Source organism: Nesoenas mayeri (assembly GCF_963082525.1).
Source record: "Nesoenas mayeri genome assembly, chromosome: 1".
NCBI lineage: Eukaryota > Metazoa > Chordata > Aves > Columbiformes > Columbidae > Nesoenas > Nesoenas mayeri.
The window spans coordinates 111,463,423-111,482,654 of record NC_137541.1 but is presented as its reverse complement, the minus strand read 5'-3'; the positions used below and the strand labels follow the sequence as shown (position 1 = coordinate 111,482,654).

At 34.5% G+C, this 19,232-nt stretch overlaps 1 protein-coding gene across 1 annotated transcript in view; it reads right to left on the bottom strand.

Moving 5' to 3' along the window:
- Positions 1 to 19,232, bottom strand: part of IL1RAPL1 (interleukin 1 receptor accessory protein like 1) — a gene marked incomplete at its 3' end in the record, with an annotated part of 632,038 nt that overhangs the window by 336,405 nt on the left and 276,401 nt on the right. The window contains exon 2 of the mRNA XM_080342944.1: positions 3,490 to 3,769. Coding sequence (XP_080199070.1) covers positions 3,490 to 3,769 — 280 coding nt within the window. The remainder of the gene's footprint in view (positions 1 to 3,489; positions 3,770 to 19,232) is intronic.

Below are 19,232 nucleotides of genomic sequence, written 5' to 3'. Positions count from 1 at the left end.
ACAGATTTTAGAAATGGTTGGTCCCATTAAATGGTAATTCCCATTTGTAAAAATGTTTTACATTATTCAAGATGAAGAAATGGTGCTTGCACAAGGTTGATGAAAAATTAATTGTATTTTTTGTTCGCCATTTCCATAACTAAATTAAAGATTTCCTTACACGTTCTGTATTCAGGATTTGTGATAATGCACTAAACAATTGTGTGCATACATACTGCGACTATGTGCATTATATGGTTTTTAGGAACCAACAGAATGACACATATAGAAATAGATATTCTTCTGAAAATGAATAGAACAAAACTTCTTAATGCCTGAATGAACACTGGTAATTCAACAAGTTACTGCAGGGAATAGTTAGGCTCCATAGCCTCTTTAAAAACAAAAAAACAAAACAAAAGACTACAGGAGTTTTCTCGAAAACTAAATCACATATGTTGTTATTTTAAACTTTCTGTTTATTATCTCATGTTTATTTCAAAAAATAACTGTGGGCAGATAATAACGCATCATTCATATAACTGCAATTATTTTAACTAGCCAACCATAAACAAACAGTTAAATAGTTAACATTGGTTAAGCTATAATTGACACGACCTGTCAACACTAGGTCTGTTAAACTACAGAAAAGCAATACTTCTGTATTTGAAGTATCCTACCTGACAGAAGAAATCTATGCCATCTAAAATTAAAATTAATTTGACATGATGAAAATAAAGGACTTTTTTCATAAATTCACAGCAATCTCAGGTTCCTAAGCATGCTTAAGGAAAAAAAAAAAAAAAAAAAAAGTGCTGCATTTTATTGTATTACATTTCAGAAAGAAACGCAGAAATTTCTATATGCTTCACTGTATTTCAGTCTTTACCTCGGTATAAAATGCTAGATTGTATGTGATTTAACAGAAATAGTTGATGATTCTCAAGCTGATGCTCAGGTTTGTTACTGACTGGGGATGCAAATAGATTTGAACCATCTCCATAGTTGCAGTTATTCCACATTTGAGCCTGGTAGTCAGTTCCACATTTGAAACATCAAAGCTGAATATCCCTGAATGAACTATAGGCAGTATTTTTATAGCTGATCAATAACTAACAAATTTACACAGTGTTTCAAAAAGATGGACTCTATGCAGAGATATAGTGTTTGCAAATTGGGTCCATCTTTTTGAAACACTCTGTATTTTAAATGTGTTAAAGTTGGAGAGCATTTTTCATTTGTAATGTAAAAGTTGTAATGCATTATTCAAACTTCTATAGTTACCTATTCTTGTCTAGATCTCATGCTTACTTTGTAGTCACTCATGTTTCTGAACAAGACGTTGTTTTTATGCATTTTTATTCACTAAATATGTCAGCTTACCGATGCAATTAATGTTCGTAAACAGTCAAACACATAAGTCTGCACAAGGACTCAACTACAGAACAGTAAATTGGCTACTACCACCATCACTATTAAGGACAAATGGAGGACAAAAAAAGATGTTACATGTCGAAACAGATTTCTACATGAGAAAATGTATTATCTCTAGCACTAAAATGAGAATTTCTAGTTACAGATGTAAAAGCAACCTCACTTTAAAGCATGACTTTAAAAATAACAAAGTCATTAGTTAGTAAGAGCATATTCAGATTCAGAAAACTGTCTGAATTGCTACATACACTGTATGCAATGATAAAGATGATTTCTAAACAAGAATGTAAAACTCTGGCTGAATATATCATAAAAAGAAAAAAACCCTAGAACTGTCTAAACACTGATATAAGAACAAACACAGACTTCTTAGTATGAAGCCTTTAATCAATACCTGTTTATTCTAGCAGGTCTCCTCAAGGTGAGAGGCTTTGTAACTGTTCATAAGAGTATTCAGAATCACAAACTAATTTGTACTGTATGTTTTAAGAATCTATCTTCAATCGGCATGTATAAGCACTGACAACTGGAAATTAAGCATGTGCAAAGAAAGCAGTATGTAGTTTAAAGTAGATTGGAACATGCCCTTACCTACCTCAAGATTAAAAGTAATTCACTTAGAAAAAGCATGAATACAGGTTGGTATGGACATGATAAACACATTTCACAGTATATTTATTATCTAAGTTCAGAATTTATGTATACTTGCTGGAAAGTGCAATATAAGATATTTGAGGTTTTCTTTATTAAACAGAGGAGATTAATTATGGTATTGTAAATAACATTATAGAATAATTGACAAAACTGTTGCAATATTCACGGCTACTGTTCCACACTTATCTGAAAAATACTACTCTAAAAATAGTTAAATATTCTCCTTAAGTAGCTTAACATGCAGTTTTTTGCATTTTTCTTTTCTAGAAAACCATCATTGGCATCATAACCATGTTGAAAATGCTATTGAACAAATTATGTGATACAAAATGTCTCACAGGTTTTGTAAAGAGCTCAAGGAACAAATGCTAGACACTTAACCTCTGCAGGTGCAGGTAAAACAATTTCCTTATTTTCCTTGCTATATTGAAACAGCTTCATCATGTGGCCCTTTTCTAGCTACTCAGATCCCTTATTGGTTTTTGTTTGTTTGTTTGTTTGTTTGTTTTTTACTTTTTCTATTGTGTATGAGCAGAAAGACCATTTTTATAGATATGCAGAGAAGAAAACTGCTTAATTCGTTCAACTAACTGCAAGAAACAATTGTTTTAAACCTTTGAACAATTCGTAGTGACTCTTCTCTGTACTTTCTATGTATAAAATCTAATTTGCATAATTTCACATTTAGTGAAAATCTAGTAATAGGCTGTGAGACAATATGAAAGTGCCTAGATGACTTTTTTAACTGCAAGGGGCTGGAAACGATATCTTAGTGCAAGACATTTTAAAGATGCAGAAGGAAGGGAACACTTGTTTCAGAAAGGAGAAAGCACAATCTAGTCCAAGCTATGCTGATAAAGCTTGAAGCATTGTAAGCATCATAAGGTTAAATACCTTTGGAAGACATCTGGCATCCAGTCTCAATTATCAGGCTAAGCCACATGTGATTCTAAAGGATTTCAGCAAAAATACTAAATACTCAAAAGACTAAAATTTCACCTTCCATTTTCCTTGTTGCAACTACTGTACATTTTTACAGAAAAAGAGTGAAATAAATGAAACCATTTAATAAAATCCATATCAAATTAAATCTGAATCTGAAAAAGAAGCTTTTTACTCTAGAATAGAGTAAACCAGAATCAGAAGCAAGGACACGACTTATGAATCCAGTCTCACTCATCTTATATATTTTGTATTTTGCTACAGATGACATACATTTACACAAAAAAACAGTTTAAAATGTGCAAGACATTCTATAGTAACTTCTACTTAAGCATGAAACACTTCAAGGAAAGGAATATCAGGAGGAGAAGGAAAAGGAACATGCTCAGAAAATATTCTTCTTTAGCACAAATGTCTCACTATTAAGAACCACATTTCATATCTGGTTAATTAAAATGCAGTATATTAAAAATACAGTACCTTATGACACATGCATAGAGCCCGCTGTCTTGTACAACTGTTGGTCGGAACCAAATGGAGTCTTCTTCTTTGCTCATTCTAGTTCCATCAAAAGCTATAGGTTCCTCAAAATCTCCAGGTCCAGAGCTTTTGTACCACATCAAACTAAGCCCAGCACTTTGGGCTAGGGAATAATTAGCTCTAATATATCCATAAAAGAGCGCACATTTTATACGAACAGGCTCTCCCACCAGAACTTGATATTTCTTGTAATCCACAGACCAGTCAGTGCATCCATCAGCTAAAAGAGAAGAGAAAATGACAAGCGATTATCAAAGGTTTCAGAGGGCACTATTCACACAGCAACCTTTATTGTGGGAAAGCACAACATTTGAGAAAATGTGCATTGCGTGACTAGCAGTACTGTTTTTAACTCTAAAAAAATGTGTTTTCACATTATTAACTTCATGTGCTTGTCTATGCAGAATGGAGATTTTATGTAAAATGTTGATAATTTCTGAGATAACTGAGCAGTTGCTCTTTTTTCTTTTGTGGAACTCCAGCATGACGAGTTTTAAAATACTGAGGTGAAATTGGTGCAACACAGGGGCCATTTCGTACAGAGGGTGTCATAATCTGTGAAATGCATCAATCAAATACCTTCAGGGTAACCATGTAAATGAAGGACAAGGTGCTGCACCCTGAACCAAAAAATTTCAAGGTTTGGATTAGATTTTATGGAGGAGAAGAAACAGTCTTAACAATAAGAGCAATAAGAGCAAATGTGCAAAAAGTTGCTGTCAGGAAAATTACTGTCAATATTTTTAATGGATTACTCAAGAACAAGTTAAGCAGATCTTACCCTGAATTCCTGACTTTCTAGAAGTACATTACAAAAACATTTAAATAATTAATGTTTTTATTTTTTCCTGTCCTGATTAGCAATAATTCTATAATAACTTTCTTACTCTTCACTTATTGAATAGTCATCCACTACCAATACTGTCCCACAATAACTGTTCATCAGAAAGCAATACTAGTTTTGTTTGACTTTCTGAGTCACAGCAACAAAACTAACTCCCTACAACACACAATCTTCCTCCCTCTCCCCCATTATTTTTAGTTAAGAATACAAAATTAACAAAAGGGGAACAAATGCTTTCTACAATGGCTTCCTTAAACAAAAACTTATGTATTTTTTTCTTAAGGAATTTCAACCATGGAATTTTGCCATTAGGTTCACTCACTTAAAATCTTGGTGTCCAGCCTCAGCTAGTTATTTAGGCCCCAAATCTAGTCAGTAGAAAGTAATCAGTACATCCCATGGACACTTATTTCATCTTAAAATGCATATCTATGACGTGTATAAATATTTGGTCATTGAATTTGCCACTTATTTTTATTAACTTTAAAAGAGCTTGGAGAGCTAACTTGCTTAGAAAATCAACTTTCGCAAAGCTAAAGTCACATCAAATGACTTTAATGGAGAATTCAACCTACTACGCAAGAAAAATCAGTATTAGCACTTTAAATACACACAATGTTTTCATCTCTCTTCTGAGAGAATTGCATGCCACTTAGTGATTTTTGAGATTTACATTTGCATAATACCACAGTAGTTATTCTACATAGCAAAACAAGAAAGACGCAAACATCTCTACACATCACTGTGTAAGTAATAACCTAAGTCAATACAACACTAAAAGGTAGAAGAAAAAATAATAAAAAACTTCAGAACCAATTTTCATTATGAACAGGATACATGTAGAGAAATATTTCATATATCTTTGGGTGCTTCCTCCTGCATTTACTTTGAAGACCAGGAAAGGAAAATAATATGTCTCTGTTATGATTTTCCAACACTACAGTGCCTAAACTTTAGTAACCTTCACAGGCTCTAGCAAGACATAGATGTAGTCTTGCAGCAATTGAAGTGAATGGAGACAAGGCTACACTAGTAGCTTCCCCATAGGACTTAAGAAACTAACTTCCATTTTTTTCAGAATTTATTTACATTTTTGACCATGTCATTTTCTACCATTCTGAAAGAGCATTATCTCTCTGATCTGATTTGATTTCTCTATGTTTCTAAATATCCATGCCAAAAATGAATTAATGTGCACCTCTAAACAGCATTAATTCCATTATATAAGATACTAGGTAATAACTTCTTCATCATACTTTATTATCAAATTGTAATCTTACCTTTCACTGCCTAATTAAGTTAGTACACTTTGGTTTATAATATTAGTCTGCTAGTCATGTTTTCTCTCTCAGAATGTTCAGTTCTAATGTTTCTTAGTTCCATGAGTTTGATGAATCCATGAGAATATATTGCAGAATAACACCAACCCTGTTTCAAGCCTCCAGATTCAATGAAGAATTAGCTATGCAGAGCAGATATCCTTGACTTTATTTCAGCATGCTATTCCTCATTTTAAAAGTGCTAAGGATTACCTGCAGTCCAGTTTAGTAGACTTAAGCAAACATGCTACTAGGTACTCTACACTCATATGCAAAACCAGAGAGAACATTACCAAACTTTTGAAAATTAACATTATCAAAGTTAAGCTCCTGAGTTTTAAGGAGAATGTTAACAACAGATTGAATATGTACACACTGTATTTACATTACTGCTTTGTGAAATAGTTATTTCTAATATATAGATTGGATGCCATTTCTGTGGAAAGAGAATAAAAATCAAATACTCTAAAATGCCTAGAATTGTCTAAATTTTGACATTAAGAGTTCATATCACAAAGTACAAAGAACATTACATTTTAAGTTAACTACCTACTGAACTATTTTGTCATTTGTTGGCACTAGCCACATCAATATATCTCACCAGAAGTCTTAAGAGAATATCATCTCAAGCAAATATGAATACTAGTATGTTCATAATATTATGGATTTGTATTTTATGTTTTATCTAGTGGTGTACCTCAGGGGTCAATACTGTGTCCAGTCCTGTTTTACATTTTCAGTAAAGATCTAGATGATGGATCAGAGTGTACCTTCAGAAGTTTGCTGATGACAAAAAACTGAAAGGAACGGCTGATAACATCAGAGGGTTTTGGTGCCATCCAGGGGCTCCTGAAAAGGCTGGGAAATGTGTTGATAGGAACCTCACAAAGTTCAACGAGGAGACGTGCAAAGTCCTGCACCCGGGGAGGAACAATCTCATGCACTAAGATGTGCTGGGGGACACCCAGCTGGAAAGCAGCTTGGTAGAAAAGGACCTGAAGGTCCTGGGAAATATTAAGTTGACCCAGCAATGTGCCCGTGCTGTAAAAAAGGTACACTGAGCTGTGTTAGTCAAAGCATTGCCAGCAGGTGGATGGAGGTGATCATCCCCTCTACTCAGCACAAGTGAGGCCACACCTGCAGTGTGGTATCCAGTTCTGGGCTCCTCAGTAAAGACAGACATGAACACACTGGAGAGAGTGCAAGAAAGGGCTACAAAGAGGAATAAGGCAGTGGAACATCTGTACTATGATCAGAGGCCAAGAGCTGAGACTCTTTAGTCTAGAGAAGAGAAAGCTGAGGGGGGATTTTTTAAATTTGTATAAAGATCTGAAGGGTCATTCAGACATATGTAGATTGAGGAATTTCTGTTCTACCTGTGGTCCATTTCTATTTTGACTGGATTTTCTTTCTTTTCCTTGTGGAGGGCATTGACCAAAGAAAATGTCTAATGTTTTCCTTCTTATTTATGGCTGCTACAGACACACAATCAACACCTACATTTATGCTGGTTCAGAACAACTGTGGAAAAAATAATACACTCAAGACTTTTCAATATTTTCATTTCTATTGTCACATCATCAAGCAGTCACTCATCTTTATTTTATTTTGTAAATTGGAAAATACTTGAATAATTCAACAGCTTTGAAATTTCAGAACTGCCTGCAAATGAATGGCTGTGGTCCCTGATCTCTATTTTAATATGCTGCCAGTTATTGCTACACATAATAGCACAATACATGGTCCAGGATGAATATCATTCACTCAGTTATTTCCTTGAGTGATTTCAGGGTATGAAACAAACTACACTACATCACTGTCCTAATAATGAGATCGTTCTGCTGGATAAACAAGCTTCTTGCAGAGTGTACCGGCTGATAGGACCCAGCACACAGAATATTTAACATTACTGAGAAGGTCTTCACCTTCATTTTTCAGAGTCATAGGTATCATTTTCAAGGCTGGGGAAAAAAAAAAAAAAAGAAAAAAAAAAAAAGGAAAAAAGCAAAGCAAGCAAGCTAATAACTCCTGAGTCCACTGTTGCGGCTTGGCTTTGTTTGAAAGCTTCGATTCGATTTATAGGTTTCAGAGTTAATATACATCTTCAAGTTTCCAATACATTGGCGGAAATCTGAATTCCAGATATCTAAAAAATTTTGGTCTGACTGTTTAAAAGTTTTCCTAAAACATTTATAACAATAAATTATCCTAAATTAATATATTTATCTTTTTTCCTGTTTATCTGTGTTTCTAGTTCCGTTCTTTATGTAACTTCCTAAACAGAGGTTTATGCAATGTCACCGTGCCTTCCACTTATTTGTCAGCCACTTCAGGGTTTTTTAACACGTTAGGCATTTGCAACCAAATCTGACAAGTGATCTCATAAATTGTGAAAAATGGATGCGTAAGGGAGAAAGCAGGTCTTGTTTCTAAAGAAGGAAACTTGTCAAGGAGGGCATTAGCAGATGCAGAAATAAGATGGCAGTATGTAGGGAAAGTAAATGTGATGGGTAAAGCCAACAAAGGATATTGTAGCAGTGTGGCTACAATTTTGGGGGAGAGTAGAGAAGTATGGGGCATAATCTGTCAATAAAACGGGTTTCCCTTAGTTAAGTGAATAAAATAACTTTTCAAAAATTTATGAAGTTATGTTTAAGACACAAGATTACTTTCTTTGAAACAATTTTCACAATATTTTACCATCAAAATGACAGTCTGTTGTGGATTAACTTTTTCTCTAGTTATTTCTTTTTATTCAAACTAGATATCATTTAAAAAGAAAAAGAAGTCAAGATTTTTATACTTCATAGCACACTCATTACAGTGCCTGAGCCAATTATCTCTATGTAACATAACGCATGGTATTCTAGTGAGTGTTCTCATGATTAAGAAATGTGAAGATTGTTTATATTTGGTTTGTGTATCCTTTTATTTGCTTTACAAATGAACTCCAATGGGAATGAAGTAGCATAGCTTAGAAATGCAACACACTATCAAGATTAGAAAGAGAACATGGTCAGTTCTAATCTTAGACCACTCAGATGTTGTACTTTTAAAAAAGTATCAGTATAAAATTGGAAATATGAAAAAAAATTATCATTAGTACTAATGTTTTCAAATTACCACATCAAGTATATTTCATACATGATTAAAATTCCTTTTGCACTGTCCACTACTACAGCTTTGCACATTGCTATGCTGCACTTTTGTTTGAGATAGCACTTTGATTTTTAAATGCCATTTTTCATTCTCCTGAAAACTCTTGCAAAAATTATGTGGTGGGCTAAAAACCTTACATATTTTGTTCTCAGTATAGAAGTGTAAGGTGGCTGATATGAGAGAGTGCCAGTAAGGGAAAAAGAAGATATTAAAGGACATTTGAGGGAGAGAGAAAAAAATTATTTTGGATATCATAATCTTTTAAAGAAGTTACCTCCTAAAAATTGCAGTTGTCCCAGCCCCACGTGAGAAGAGTTTTGAAAGTGGCAGATTTGGTAGTTGAGGGATCTTGGAAAATGAACTAGCTGACATGAAGAGGAGTAATGGAAGAAGAAAGCTATAGGTTGCCATAAATTAATTAAAAATGTGTTTCTTGGCATCAGAATACTGCACTAACATGAAACAGAGTACACATGTACAGACATTGGACTACTTAGAGACAGAATAACTGTGAAAATACTTTTATGTCTATCTGGTAGGAAGTTTTTATGTCACTCTCTCTTTTACTTGACATAAGCCAGATTTAGTAGTATTTCTGTCTGAATTAATACTAATTCTTTAATTATCACTATTATGTTGTAGAAAAAGTTAAAATACACAAGCTATTTTTAAGAAAGAAAATCAAATACTGTATAATACAGAGCAACCAAAGGAAGAACAAATGCATGCTGAACTTCTGAGTTCCTATTCTAAACAACTAATTTTTCCCTGATGTCCATTCAGTCCGTCTCACCTCCTTTAAACCCTTTTTTTCTGATTCACACTGTCATGTAAAATATGAGGCTTAGTAAACACACATTTACAGACAGACCTATTTATACACTGACCTACCAGGTTCTGGTGGGCTGGCCTCAGCATGCAGCCAAGCACCCACATAGCTTCTCATTCACTAAGGCCCACATGCAACAGGACAGGGAAGAGAATAGGAAGAGTGAAAGAGAGAAAATTCATTGGTTGAGAGAAACGGATTTTAAGAACTGAAGGAAAGAAAATGATGCAAAGGCACTCACCACCTCCCATAAGCAGATCAATTCCCAGCTAGTCTCTGAGCAATGGATATCTTGAAAGCCAAAGCCTCCCAATTTTTACTGCTGAGCATGATGTTATTTGGTAAGAATAACCCTTTGGCAAAATCAGGTCAGCTGTCCTGGCTGTGTCTCCTCCCAACCTCTTGCCTCACCCCCCAACCTACTTTCTTTGGGAAGCAGAACGGAAGAGAGAGAAGCCTTGATGTGGTGTGAGCACTGATCAGCAATAGTCAAAACACTAGTGTGTTATCAACACTGTTCTAGTCACAAATCCAAAACATGGTACCATACAGGCTGCTATAAATAAAAATACCTCCATCTCAGCTAGACCCAGTACATGGGCTGCCGGTCTTTTGTGCACCACCTTCTTTCAGTTATTTATTTTCAGCTCAGAGACCACCTGTACATTTACAGTTACAGCATGGAGATGGCAGCATCATCCAATCAACAACCACAAAACACAAGAGTTTGTTTACTAGATTAATTTCCAAAGCCTGATATTAAACTACATTAATGATCAATGATGACCTGAAATGAATCGTTTTTTCCTTGTTATATTTTCTATACATCTTTATTTGAGGACAGTTCTACATCCTCTGGTTTTTTTGTGGCTATGCTAGAGTTTCTGTGGTTCTTTTTTGGACCTTAAGAATACAAGTCTCTTTCCTCCCTGCTCCCCAGACATGCTCTGACTAATTTTTAAAGTTATCTTCTACTTAGTGCCACTGTCGTACAATTTCTATTGTTCACTGCATTAATTAGATATGGAATCTCAACATTACTATGTGAGAAAATAAAGTCTGTATTCATGTATTCATCTTCAATCTCCCTGTGGAACTGCAAATTCCTAAAACAAAATAGTAACCCAGCCTGAAGAGAAACGACCATTAGAAGTCGTCACGTTAATTCCTAAAAATTGAACAAGTACACATAAAGGATGTCTTTTAGAAAGATTTTCAAGAAAAGAGACTCTCTGGACCATACTGGTATATCATGTTGTATAGCAGATGAGAAATTATTTAATCTCTCCCATAATCTCTTATTATTGAAACTGCTTCTGAAAATATATTTTGCTCTCCAATAGCTTAATTTTGGAGATTACGAGGAACATCAAGGATTTCTTCATGTTGGAATTTCAATAGGACTTGAGTAGCAACTGCTGAATATGACAAACAAGTTGCTGAATATCAGCTGAATTGTAATAGCTAAATATGTGAAGACTTTCACCTTGGAGTAAATATAAGAAAATTCAGGAGATTACTTCATAATATAAGAGAATTAAAATTAACCAAATTAAAACATGTGAATAGGGGAGTGCAAACACTTTGTTGGTGTGACTTAGCTGTTGGAAATTTCTCAAGCTGCATTATCATGACTATGTGAATGTGAGAAGAACTGTGCAGAAATGAAAAGAACTGGAGTGAGCACTTCAGAAGAGCTGAGATCCAAAGAGACACTACTTATCTTAAACAGACTTTGAATCAAAGGATCATTTTTTGCTTTAAAATGTCAAAGATTAGAAATTCTAACCTTATAATTATTAAGCATAAACAGGCCATGAGGTTGCAACCAATAGTACATATTTTAAATTACATATATCTGGTTCTTAATTTGTTCTACATTACTTTCACTTTAAAATACTGGAAGACACTTAATATATTGAAACAGTGATCTTGGATTGACAATATCAATATTATTTGTCAATGTATATCTTAACTTCATACAACTCCTAGAGATTTTGACAAGTATTTATTGCCTACAGAGAGTCTTATTAGACTCTATCTATAGACACAGATTTATTTAAAGCCATATGTGTCAGACAGGTATTTGTATCTATAATTGCAATTAAATAGAAGTTAAAATACAGCATAACATCTAAGAGCACAAAGTATTTCTGGGAAGGTTTTCCTTTTTCTTTATTCAACACGACAAAGTTATTTCTTTCTCCCGAAGCTGACAAGAATTTTAAAATAACCTTCACTGCACATCACTGCTTCAGTTTGATAACTTTGTGTGCATTCATATGCAAAAGAGCTCTCCTAGTAATTACAGTGTTCTTGGACAGGATTTACGATGTCAACATTGATGTCAATAAGGAAACACACACATACAGTGTCATCAGAAATCCATTAAGAAAGGCTTTGGTAATCATCAGTTGTTTTGAGACACTCCAGAAACATTTTAAACACTTGAGGAGAGAATAATGTATTCTGCCCATAGACATTCTTGGACAGGTAAGTGGAGCAGAGATGGACCTAAAGGCTGAGCCTGGGAGGAGGGAGGGAGGTACAGGGGCACAGAGGTCTGGAAGGGCAGCTGCTTTATGGCCTGGTGCCAGTGTGTGGCCTGGCAATGAGAACCACTGCACTGGGAGACAAGAGGGTCTTTCCACAAGATAGGTCAGACCAGGATCTGCATTGCCCTGTCATATGACAGGAGTAAACAATGATTAAAGACAGAAAAAAAAATCAAAACCAGAAACCACATCGTCCGTGTAGCTCTCTCTTCAGCAGGTGACACATTTCCTTTAAAACAGTTGTCTTTTTTACCAGAGGCAAGTTTATTCTAAGTTTTGTAATTACATGCCTTAACAAATGGCAAAAATATACACTGTTAACAAATATTGCTAATTTTTACTGTACTACTTCGTGTACACATATACAAGCATCAAGGTTGCGAAACAGATACATTTTTCTTTTCTTTTGCATTTCTTTTTAATCCCAAGAGCCCTTTAAAATTTTCTGTGTGAATGGCTCAATAGAAAAATAAACTCTTGGTATTGCTCTGAAGGCTGCTACCAGCACACAACACAGCACCCAGTAACATAACAATTAGAAAATACATACTAACTTAAATAAGAAAATTAGCCTTTATCAGTTTGGAAATTATTAATTAAAGTAGATACTCTTTTATATAAAAAGTGTTGTTATTTTATGTTATGTTTATTTACCAGAAGTGCAATGTAATTGACTGTGGGAAAATAAATAAAAATAATAAAAAAAAAAAAAAAAAAAAAAAAAAAAAAAGAGAAAAGTATGCTTGTTCCACAAAACTACAAGAAATTCTTCCATATATGTGTAACACTGGGATAATTTATCATCAGACTGATAAAGAAAGAACATATTTGATTATGAAACAGAAAATAATTTTAATTGAAAAGGTTTTTTATTATATATGCTCTTTTCCTGCAAATGCTACCAAGTAGAAAATACGGTAGTTTAAGGCCAATAGGAACCTCATGAAAGACTCAGCAAGGAACAATATATTAACTGAACTTTAAAGAGAAAATATTAACTACAGTAAATCTGCACTCCATGGATTACAAAAAGTCATTATAAATCTGTTTGTACACTTTTTTCCGTTTTAGAAGAATCCATATTATTATAGCATTTGGTCCATATTAAGTCTACAAGCTAAAGCTTATGAAAGATATTAAATTTTGTAAATCTTTGCTCCCCAGTTTGACATTTCCTCTGTTCCCATATGCCACATGTTTGCCATACTTGAAACAGCTTACCAAAGAGAAAGAGGTCACCAGAGTAATACTGTAATTCAGTACTTTAATCTCATTAGGCAAAGAAAACAAAAATCATTACCATTTGAGTTTGAGAAGAAAACTTTGCTCCTTTCACCAAACCTTACTTTAAAGCTTAGCATGAATGTTTTGGTTGGAGCAAATCTAAAGAAACAGAATGGATTTAATTGAGTTAGGAATCCAAATCCCACAAGACTCAGATGAAAAGCTTTCTCACGTACATTTATGGATCAGGTAATCACGCTGATACACCTAGCTGCATTGAATTTCAAAGGCAAAATCGAAACATCAGAGCATTTCTGTTTCCCTCCTTATGCTATATCCCAGAATACATGCAAAACAAAATTAAGAGTTGTTAGATAAAGGAAACACATATATTCTTATATTCAAATATATTTTTGCATCCTGACTCAATGAATGCAACAGAAATATTTTTGGAATGCAATATTGACAACCTTTTCAATCAGAAAAAATCTGTCACCTTCAACTGAAAGAGAAATTTTTGATACATTGTAAAGTATTTTTTTTGTTCAAGTTTAACGAGCAGACACAGAATATTTATTTGATCAAGGAACAGTTTCTTCCTACAATGCCACTGGGACTCATGATCAGGTCAGATGGCTCACATCTGCCCTAATCACAATGTTTCTTACTCGTCATCTCCTTGCAGCCATAAAACCTCTTTATGAATATAGAAACCAAATTACACTACTAGACATAGAAAGATGGAGCATGAAAGTTGCACAGGAAAAAGGTTTTGGACTTTGGACATCCAAATCACAAACTGTAAGGTTAAAAAGAAAAAAAAAAAAAAGGCAATTTTATGCTGATTTACATCAAGAATTGTTTCAATTCACATCAAAATTAAATTCTACAGATTGGTTCAAACCAGCTTCAAAGGATGTGTTTCAACATTTCTTCATTCTAAATCTATGTGGTGTAGCAGACACTCATTAAAAACTTAGACCTTATAAATTCCACTGAACATAAAATAAATGTATATTAAAGAATGTATATTAAAGGATCTTTCACTGTCTCTATAGTTATAAGTTTGCATGTCAGACAGGTAATATGCATATTGAATGGTTATTGACATTTCTCAAGGTAGCAAATAAAGAATTCAGCCCAGTGGTGTTCTCCAGCTTCAGACTTTTTCCTGAGTGTTTAACCTAAGCCTGCAAATTCATACTACACCTCTCCAGTCACTGAAGGAATTAACATTTTTATAAACGAATTCAAAGAAATTAGAAATGGTTGTAAGAGCACCTTATAACCCGAATACTCCACTGAGAGTAACTTTTATTGAGTGATGCTTCACTCTTTGATTTCTATGCAGCCTTTTTGCTACCTCAAATGCACCGAGGTAAAGAAAACACTAGTATATTTTTCAAGATAAGGTCACAGAGCTGAAATAGATTTTGATCTGAGATTATTTAAAATTTATTCAGGGATTGCTCAATTTAGTAACTATTTCACCCTCTGTTTACCCTCGCTGTCTTCCTCTGCACATATATGCACACTTAAATACACAATTTAATTATTAATGATGAATTTTGCTGCACGGTGTAAGGAATACCAATGAGACTGAAAAGTAAGTGCAAACTCGAGCTGTGCAATTTGAGGGGTCATCACAGTCATAGCCTCCTGCTAATACCGTAGGAAGGCAACATGTGGAATGTACAAACATAGGCTCAGATTTATGCCAAAACAGAAGAGACATGACTGAAGTAGAAAAATAGATATAGATGCCATCCATCTCTACAGCCAAAGATGAATTTGTGTTTATATCCAGACTGAGAGGAAAAAAGGGACTAGGCCCTTTTTCCTGTCACAAAAAGGAAAATGCTTCTCTCTTTTTCTCACTCAAGCTAAAAGGAACAAAACTAAGGGGAGTTAAGTAGAAAAAAAGAGTACATTAAAGTATCAGAGAGAACCAAGACTGGTGAATGCTGAAAGGCAGAAAAGAAGATTTATGAAAAAACCAACATAGCTAATAATGTTTTGCATGTTTATTTATGAGCACCAGTGCTTATACTGCTCGTTTTGTTTTGTGTTATTTTGTTTTGTTTTGTTTCTCCTCAGCATCCAAGTGTTTTTCATATAAACCCAACAACAAACAAGTGAAGTTCCTCGAAGAGTTCATACTATATCCCCACATTTCCTTTTCTGGGTGTCGTGGTTGAACCTTGGCCCACAACTAGGCCCTTGATAGCCACTCACTCACCCACCCACCACCTCCACAAGTGTGATGATGGAGAAAATTGAAAGGGAAGGGAAAAATGTGTGGGTTGAGATAAGAACAGCTCAATAATACGAAAACATAATATTAAATAATAATGACCATAACCATTACGATAATGGTGATGATAATAATAATAAACAATAACAATAAGCGATACTCATTGTAAATAATCTCACCAATCGGTGGTCAATACTCAGCCCGTCTCATACCAAACTGCCAGTCCCCAAAAGGAGAGCACCCTGGTCTCAAATAGCCAATCCCAGCAAGAGAGCAAAAAGGCAAAAGGCAGAAAGGCCAGAGGCTATCTGCAAAATGGCAGAAAAGCAAAAGGCCAAAGTAACACTGAACTCCAAATGGAGCAGAACGGATCCAAACTCCTGAATGGAACTGAACCAGAATGGAACTAATGAATCAGAAAAGCCAGCTCCAGTTTTAACCAGCTCATGATGTTAATAGTAGGGAATATTTCATTGATCAGCCTGGATGTCAAGCTAGGTGCTGTCCTGCTTGTTTTCCCTCCCAGCTGCCTTGCACCTACAGTTGGAAAGTTGAGAAAAGACCTTGGTTTCCTTGACAACAGCCAAAATATCAGTGAGTTCTTATATTATTTTTGTATCAACTCCAAAACATAGCTTAGCTATCCAAAAGAAAACATTAGCTCTTCTCAGTGCGTTATCACATTATTTTTATACTAAATCCAAACCAAAAGACAGTGCTAGCTACTAAAAAGAAAAGTTTCTACCTGTATGAAGAAAATTAATTCAATTTCAGCTAACCCAGCATACTGAGGTAAATAATATATAACAATTTAGAAAATGTTCCAACACTAAGTTTATGCATGAATGTGTTTGTTTTATGATGTGTTAATGTGAAGGTATATCTCTTATTTTCTCTCTAGAGAGGACTAGAATTCCTGGTAGAAAGACATAAGATATAGAAGAGTCTAAAATTGCAACATTCATTTCTGAATTTCTAGCAACTCAAATATGGGGAATAAATTTCACCTGAATACATGATCCTTTGTGATAATCAAGGTATTCATTTGCTTAGACTTCCTGCAGTTTCTGTGCCCTCGGATGAAAATAACTGGGATATTCTAGTTGCTGCAACGAGTGTTTAGACATCAGGCTAGCTGCGTGAAATGAGGTTATAGCAAAAGAGTGATAGTCTGCCAGGACTCTCTAAGGAGTCAGAAAAAAAAAAAAAAGTGTAAATATGTTGGGGTTTTGTTTGTTTGGTGGTTTTGTTTGTTTGGTGTTTTTGTTGTTGATTTGGTTTTGGTTTTTTTCATACCTATTCTGAGTGAAAATAACGGAATATATAGATTTAAAAGGCAGGGTGATGCTGGCTCACTTAAGGCTGGCCTGAGTTGACTGGGCATAAAATAGACCAATATTAGCACAGTAGAGTGCACAAGCTGTTAAGTTTTGTACTCTGTGCTAATGAAACTGCACAGCTTCCAGACTGGAGAGTTGCAAAGCTCACAGCTGTCAGTGCAGGCATCTCCAAGTAAGGCATAATTTCTACTTCCCTTTAGAAGATCAGTTCAGTCTCTGAAAGCACTCAGAGAAGTGACATCAACCCCTCATACATTTTTTTTTCACACATCTTCCCCAGGTTTTTGTGATGAGTGCCATTCATTGTTTCATTTTATAGTAATAAATTAGTGCCACTCAGGATGGTTGTTCAAATGATATTTTTCGGCACATTAGCTAAACAGCAGGAGACATCATATGTGTCTCCCATTTGACAGTTGAGTCTCATTTTACCCTTGGGTTTTTTAAGTCTAAGAAATAATATTTATCAAGCTCCTCAATACAGTCATCTTAATATCAAGGGAAACTTGGTTTTGAGAGTAAAATTGACTCCAGCTGAGCAATATTTTGTATACTGCTGCGTTGCAGTCTGTAAGTAAACTTAGCTCTTCTATGGGTCATTAGCAGTTTAATTACCACCTTTCTCTTAGGCTTGATCTTTAATGGCAATAAATATACCTGAGGAAAAAGCTTAATTTTGTTTGTGGCTTAACCACAGCGAAGTAAATTTTCGACCAGTATGGATAAAAAAATAACTTTACAGAAAAGACCTGATTAATATGAATGACCCTAATGAGATACATTTATTTTTTTCAGCTAACCTTTGAAATTAAAGCCAACATTTTCCTAAAGGATTACTTTTATTTAGAAAAATTCATATTATCATACCCAGAGCTACAAATAACAAGACAGAACAAAGAAAGTCTAAGGTAAGATTATATGCCTCCCAAAATAGAAATTGCAAATCAGTTCTTTAATGTCACTGAACCAGAAGGGTAGGTAAGGAAATAAAATCAAAATTAAACACAACCCCTCTGTAGTATGTGTGAAATTTGATGGGACTCAACCTCACTGTATGGTATATGGCTAATTATTTCACACAGGTTGTAGAGCAAATAAACGGGATGAGGCACATAAGTATTAATCCCAAGATTCTCCAAGGTCTCATCCTCAATAGTCTTGTTTTCTCTTTCCTCAGAAGTGATTTTGGAAATGGTGACAGAAGAAAGAATGAAAGGCTATCTTTAATTGCAGAAAGTAAATGATAAAAATTAAGATCCAGGTCTCATAATTAATTTGGAATGCATTACATGATTATATATGAATTCTAGATGATATTTTTGCTATTATAAAAATGCTATTAGTAACTCCATAGTTAGAGCCACATTGAGATTTTTGCTGAAAGTGTGATTAAAATCCTTCAATTTCACACCTCATTGATTGAATCACTTTTCCAGAGTTAAGAAAGTACCTAAGTATCTTTAGAGCAGAACTGTTTTGGTGGGTTTTGTTTGTTTGTTTGTTTCGTGTGTGTTTGTTTGGTGGTGTTTTTTCTTTTTGTTGTTGTTGGTAGTTGGTTGGTTTGGTTTGTTTGTTTGAGTGGGTTTGTTTGTTTGTTTGTTTCCCTGGAAAATACAATAAGTGAAAAAATATAATACTAAACTGATCCATTATGGATTTCTCTTTCACCTTCTAGATGCCTGCTGTTTTTCTTCTCAAATTCACAATAATCACACTGTTCAAACTTACATTATATATGGACATATAGAGCCACATTTTGGACAGGTCACATTTCAAAGCATATTTATTTCATTTATACATTATGATCCCCATATGAAAGCAGAATTAGCAACCTAAGAGCTTCTTTTCTCTTTTCTACTATCCAGGATCTCACCCTGTCTCTATGAGTAGCTTGTATCTTCAGCTTTTTGGAGAATAACTTCAGAAGCTTCAGCAGGATTACCTGTCCAATTCACTGAAATCAGGTTGCCTGTGAAATTGGGTCAATTTTAATCAAAATTCATTATTGAAAGAAAGTCACAAGAAAAAACAAGTGGACAAATTGAACATTAAACTCAAATATCTTTTCACTTTTCCTTTTGAAATTATTTTTTTATTCATAATACTGCACAACAACTTAGAATGTCATGTAAAATATCAGCGCTTGAAATAAAACATTC